The 6326-nt window shown below is 41.3% G+C and overlaps 1 protein-coding gene and 1 long non-coding RNA gene across 3 annotated transcripts in view; one reads left to right on the top strand and one right to left on the bottom strand.

Moving 5' to 3' along the window:
* Positions 1 to 258: 258 nt before the first annotated feature.
* Positions 259 to 2275, top strand: LOC106808450. Its single transcript, XR_001393778.1, has 2 exons — positions 259 to 628; positions 1084 to 2275. It is a non-coding gene; the product is annotated as an uncharacterized LOC106808450 (long non-coding RNA).
* A 180-nt stretch (positions 2276 to 2455) lies between these two features.
* LOC106808448 (SRR1-like protein) overlaps positions 2456 to 6326 on the bottom strand; it is a 6227-nt gene continuing 2356 nt past the window's right edge. The window contains exons 2-6 of one of the 2 annotated variants that reach the window (XM_014811175.1): positions 4494 to 4709; positions 3990 to 4353; positions 3658 to 3747; positions 3275 to 3475; positions 2456 to 2816 (exon numbers count right to left, since the gene is read on the bottom strand). In XM_014811175.1, the coding sequence (XP_014666661.1) occupies positions 2649 to 2816; positions 3275 to 3475; positions 3658 to 3747; positions 3990 to 4353; positions 4494 to 4669 (999 nt within the window). In that variant the 5' untranslated portion in view covers positions 4670 to 4709 and the 3' untranslated portion in view covers positions 2456 to 2648. Of the gene's footprint in view, positions 2817 to 3274; positions 3476 to 3657; positions 3748 to 3989; positions 4354 to 4493; positions 4710 to 6326 lie in introns of those variants that run through there. The other variant, XM_014811176.1, reaches the window with a different exon arrangement.

The following is a 6326-nucleotide window of genomic DNA, read 5'->3' on the forward strand; positions in this document are numbered from 1 at the left end:
TAATACGCGTTTGGCTATAAGGTAATGTACTTATTAACTACACAAGGTGCCAGTTACTGTAGCATTCGTCAACTTTGCATAATCGATGGTCGAATTATGCCTTTAAAGGGAAGCCGAGTCACCGCCACACGCACCCTGCGGTACGCCATACCGATTACGGGGCCACGGCAGCTCTGATCTTATCGCAGCCATCCAATCAGAGGCAACTTAGTCAGACACACCCGCATCTGCTACGAACCGGTCCGCGTATATAAAGCGGCGCACCGCTACCCTCGCCACGAAAACAAGCTGAGAATATATTTACGAACTCGAATCGTGCAACCGCTAGAAGGACGATTTACCGCATATCCTACCTGCCGAAATGGAGTACAAGAAATTCGCAGGTTTTGAGGAGGCCGTGAAGCGGCAAGCACTGGAAAATCCATATCTGACGGCTATCTCGCCAGAGGTTCGGGCCACCGCGAGCAGTCCGCCTCTGACGCTACGACTGGTAGGGCTGCCGGCAAAGAAAGTCCTGCGAGTAAAGATCAGGACGAATTCTGAGACGTCTAGTCACGAATACTTGGACCTAGATGTCGAGGAATTATAGGATCTCTCCAGTCGAGTGCATATCGGCACTATACTCACAGTAAGTATACGATCGCGATCGTTACAATCGTATATGCGCGTATAATTTTACATAAGATTTTCACAATGTAAGCGCAGATGCTGGGCAGAGTTTCTATATTTAGCTTGGCGATATGGTCGTGGTGCGCATGCGCGCTTTCTTGTCGGCGTACACAGTTTTTTTTAACCACCCAACCAAATCGGTGCCGCAGCTATATAGGTGCACTAAAATTCCCAAAGTCTTGGTCGCAGGAAAATAAATTATTGAATTTTTAATTTAATTATTATAAATGTTTTTAATCTTTTTTTTTGAATCTTGAAGCCGAGTTGTGAATATTCATGTGGCAAACGCCAGCAACTATTGCAAAGTTTTAATTTCAATTAATTAAAGTAATTTTTTTTAATATTCTTGATTATTACTTTGTACTTATGAAGTTATGATGTGGGCTTATCGGTAGGAATTTTGCTTCATTGCAGATGACATTGCTGGCGCATCAAAACCCAGCATTGCTACTGTTGCTGAGGTGGGTAGCAATTAAGCATGAAGAAGGGTAGCAACAGGAGTACATGGTTTTACCCCGCGATACCAATCAAGGCTTCACTCTGCTCCACGTTATGCTGCAATGATTGGGGAGGTATGAAACACGGGAGATTCTCCACTCGATCCTGAGAGGTCACGCGTGCTGACTCCATTGACCTTCAAGATCTGATTGGCTTGAGGTGCTTTTTATGCCGATGTGAACTGTTTGTGATGGCCTATAGGTGGCCTATCATTAAGCGCTGGGTTGGCAAGAGGCAATATATCCGTGGCTGCCTTATGAGCTTTGTGTGAATAGACTTGTATTCTAGTAAAGGATGACAGACAAATATCTATGCAAAGGCCTGTCTTTCATATTTGTAGTTCAACTTGCTATAAAGTTGTGAACACTACTATGAAATGGAAATTCCAGTCAGATATACTTGTAAAGTTTTCCAGACATGGAAATGCTTTGCAATGATGATTAGGAGATAATTTCATGGAAATTTTGCTGTGCATTTCTATAGGAATTTTTAAAAGGGAACGAGCTGACATTTTAATCCAAAATAAGAATTAAATAATTTGTAAATATGTAAATAGTCAACTTGAATTATTTATGTCTGCAGCTTATATACTTTGTCTGTATAGAGAAAGCTTGCCATGAACAATGTTTGTTCATTGCTGTTATACAGTGATTGACTTGTACTTGGCTTCTATACTGAGAAATATCTTGGTCAATAGAATGGGCCAATATGCACTCGTTTTTTAAATAATTATATTTTTATTAAGCTATTGCACAATAAATATTGAATATAAAATGGTGATAATACCCTGAAATTATATTTTGGTGTATTGTTGGTGAATTGTAGTTAAGTGCTGTAAGTTTATGTTGGTAATGTATTTAGCCTGGTGAAAAATGAAAATGTGTGAGCATGGGGTTCTAATTACGAGTAATTTACATAAGCATGCCACCCTTGATCTCATGGCTGGGTACTATGTACTACATGAAATTACATGATGATACTACCCTGAAACTAGAAAATGAGAACTGTCAAAAGTGAACCTTATAATACATTTTTCACAAGGCAAACATTAGTTAAATAAAACATCTGTGATGTATTCTATTTTGAAAAAAATAATTATCTTAAAATGCAAAAATTATGTAGTATGTTTTTATTATTGACTTATTGCTTATAGTATTCTACAGTTCATAGGCTACTTGTGCGGTGTAAGGGTTTCCAACAAACTCTCTCTGTCTCTCTCTAGCCAAAAGAAACAGATCGTGCGTGCTGACACACTACAAAACTGAAACAAACTTGGTGAAACTATTGATTAAGTAGTTAACTGAACACTTTTTTATTATCAACACTACTACAATATAACAAAGCAACACTGACAAGTTTATGGTGTTCCAAGTTTAAAAACTGCGCACAGACTAGTCGTAACTATCAGTTTACACCTGTGAAGGTGCACAGATGAAAGGTCTAATCACTCGACCGACTGTCACACTGAATTGTCACCTGTGCTACCCATTCACCTTGCCGAAAGAGCCATTGTCCGGCACGCTATCCCAGAATACACATGGCAGCCGTTTAAGTCTCTCCCCTGGAAAGATGTGGATCGACAGGTCGTTGAAAACGTCGTTGAACCGATGGTTGTTCTTAACTGGGATCTCCACAACGTGGGGCAGTACCTGCACACCAATGAAATGCAGTCAAAACAAAACAAACAAAATCATTATCCATCTTGCAGATGTAATTTGTTCTCTATAAAAAGTTATCTTTGCAACTGAAACTAAAGCAGAACAAACATGTAAAGACTAAGTTATCTTTTACACCATTACAATAACAAAACTCCAACCAATCTGAATACTCAGTTGGTACGTTATCTATGTTACGGGCCGGAGATCAGTAATACTCAATTTCGGCCCATAGAGAGCAGCATAAGCATAGCAGCCAAACTCGCCTGTGCGGTCCGTGTAGCTCTCACACAACGTTACAGCAGACTAGCATCTCTACACACACTACTATATCCTCCGTGGCGGCATGAATCGCTCTACTTTCAGTGATAAACTTGTAATTACCTAGCTGAGGTGACGCAACAGATCTTTTCAATATCTTATATGTAACAACTTCACTATGTAATAACTACCTTCAACACAAAAGGCGCTAGTTCTTGCAACTTTCTACAAGGCAGATTCTCGGCCATGTTGCGAAAACTGTTGCCTACGAGAATTACGCGTGACAGGTGCTCTGGTTCCCAGTTCGCACACAGCAGATTGCTATAGAGTGGCTTGTCACAATGTGGCATGAAGAACAGGGTTCCCCCATTGCAAGCCCGCCTCCTTCCTTCCTAAACAATCACATTACCATCATTAGTGTGAGGTATTGCAAGCAGACATATCAAATAGCCCTTACAAGGAGGCTCTACGTGACTGAACTTATGTGTGTTCTCTTTAACAAGACTGAACATAATAATAATGCTAGATACTTTTCTATAGATGTGATTTCACGAGGACACTAAAATATTTTTACCTCATTCTTTTCTATGAGCGATATTCCTTGCTGTGTCAGATACGCCTTCTCAGATGCAGTGAAAATTGGATCAAAAGCAATACATTTAACCTTCAAGTAAACAAAGCAAAGTAATAGGTCACACTAGGCAGTATGTTCACAACAACATGGAGGATGAACCAAAAGCACAATTTTCACTTTCATGTGGACATCACATCAAAACCATCAAACAGTAACCTATCAAATCGTATTTTCGCAGATCTGCTATGTTGTCATGCAGCCAACATTGCACAGAAATTTAACTAACATGCTAATTAAGGCTCAAGCAAACTAGTGCTCATAGGTGTGCACACCTGTAGTAGCTCCCTCATTATGGAAAGCAAACAGAGTTGCAGACGTGCAATGGGACATGATGAGACGTGCCCAAGGCCATAGCAGACTATCTCAGTAATTCCTAGTTCATCTACGCCAACTGAGAGTGCCTCCATCGAAGCAACTTTGCTTGTGTCTTCGTGCCTGCTTTCATCAGCACGTATCCGACAAGAGCCTAGCTCTGAATTGGCTGGAGGACAATCTTCCTCAGAACCATTATTATGGTCCAGTAGAGGGCAGCAGCTGTCGATGCTAGGTTCTGAAAGGTAGGAGCGACTTGTACGCAGAGCCAGATGGAGATCGTGCATGTATCTGGCCACAAAGTCACTGCAGAGAAGATCAACTCTGTAAAACACAAATTAACAAAAACAATCTTCAAACATTCAAAACTAATAATATATATTGTTCATTTGGGAATTTGTTTAGTATTGCTATATGTGCTGAACTATATGTATCTGCAACACAAAACTAACTGTAGGCATCACCTTTCTTGTAAAACTTTCTTTGACAGTACATCCACGGCAACTTCGTGTTCCACTGTAGTGTGTACATGTGATTCCTCATCATCCGCAATACCATGATTCTTGTTCCTTGGTTCGCATGCTGTAGCATTCCTCGCCCTTCTCTTCCGGGTTACAACCTTGAAAGGGATTTCTTCCATCTTGAACCACGAGTTAGAAAAGTGGCTGGTTTTCCGATGCCTGTAAATTGTATATACTACATATAAGTAGGTATAAATTGTTATATGCTAAGATCAAGCATAATTAGTGGTTATGGCTAACTGGGGGTTAGGTCACTAAGTGTAACTGTTGGTACTTACAACTCTGCATGCCACACCCACCACCTACTGTTAGATTTATGGGTTCGTGGTGGATTTTACACAGGTTGTTAGGAACAAGTCTAATAGGCTCTCAAAACAGTTGCCAGACATGAAGGAGATGAGTAAGGAAGTCAGGATGAGGAAACTGCCGTCACGCACCAGAGTGGATATGATAATGATAGATGTTTAAAATCCTGAAACGGAGGCAAAACAATCCAGATAACGAAACTCCTGAAACTAAAGCAAGATAAAAGGGCAAGACTAGGTAACTCCCTCAAAGTTTTGAGAATAGAATCGATAGATTCTTGTGCCAGTTACTCGTTAGGCAACAAGGGGACAACGAGACTCAAAGGAATTATTTTGTTCAATCCCAGCGGGACACTACACCGCACAACAGAGATGATGTACTAGTATAGTATGACAGCGATTGATCTGAATATATAGGGCCCTAAATAAATGGCCTGCGTTCAATTTAATTCAATTCAAATTCAATTCAACAAATTTATTTATCACCATAATTTGCAAAAATACAATGATGCAGAAAACATTATTTTGAAGGGCGAAGGGGTAGCGAAAGACCATAGGGTCATCAAGTCAGCTATCCCTCTATATGTACAGTAGACATAATATGGAGCGCCAGATATCAGTTCAGTACTAAGTTAACCAATTTAAAAACACATGGACGCTTGGGGGTTACTACGAGTAGCGGAGTACTAGCTCTACCAGTGTAGCCCCTTCACTCCAGCTACAGAACAGCAGACACCTGTAGGCCTACTGTAGCAGGAGCAAAGGGGCTACAACGATACTACTACTGTACTAGTAGTAGTACTAGTACTAGTACGAATTAAGTATGGAGCATTACTCGCTACTCATAGTCATAGCCATACTGTAACCCAACCAGGCTGTGTGACTAACGTCAATATACACAAGGTTAGGGGACAGCTCTAGTACTATAGCCCGCGTTCAGTAACTGCCGCAGGCCTGCGGCAGTTACTGAACGCGGGCTATAGTACTAGAGCTACCCTAACCCTAGCAAGGACTAATTCTTGGAGCCAAGTCATACTGTAACTTATGTAAGCAGTATATAAACAAACGACGTGGATATTCGTCCGAGCATCGGACACCTGTTCGCATACGCTATTCGTCCGAGCAGTTGTTGCGCATGCGCTGTTCACGTAGCATGCCGCAGCCGTACGGGACGAGTGACGGAGGTAGGAATTAGTGTGAAGAGGGGGGGGGTCTTAATTTTTAATTTTTAAATCTAGACGCTCTAAAACGCTATTTACCCTTTAGATTTATGATTTTTTGCCCTTTAGGCTGGGGGCCCGTAGCGTTTTGCTATGGCAGCCCTACGGCTGTGACGCCCCTGCATACATGCGTTGCGTATGTGGTCATACACCATAGATAGTGTTAGTGTTGGCTTATGGTTAGGATTATGGTTAGGGTTAGGGTAGCTCTAGTACTATAGCCCGCGTTCGATTAACTGCCGCAGGCCTGC

This window comes from Priapulus caudatus, unplaced genomic scaffold, assembly GCF_000485595.1.
Source record: "Priapulus caudatus unplaced genomic scaffold, Priapulus_caudatus-5.0.1 Scaffold278, whole genome shotgun sequence".
Classification (NCBI taxonomy): domain Eukaryota; kingdom Metazoa; phylum Priapulida; class Priapulimorpha; order Priapulimorphida; family Priapulidae; genus Priapulus; species Priapulus caudatus.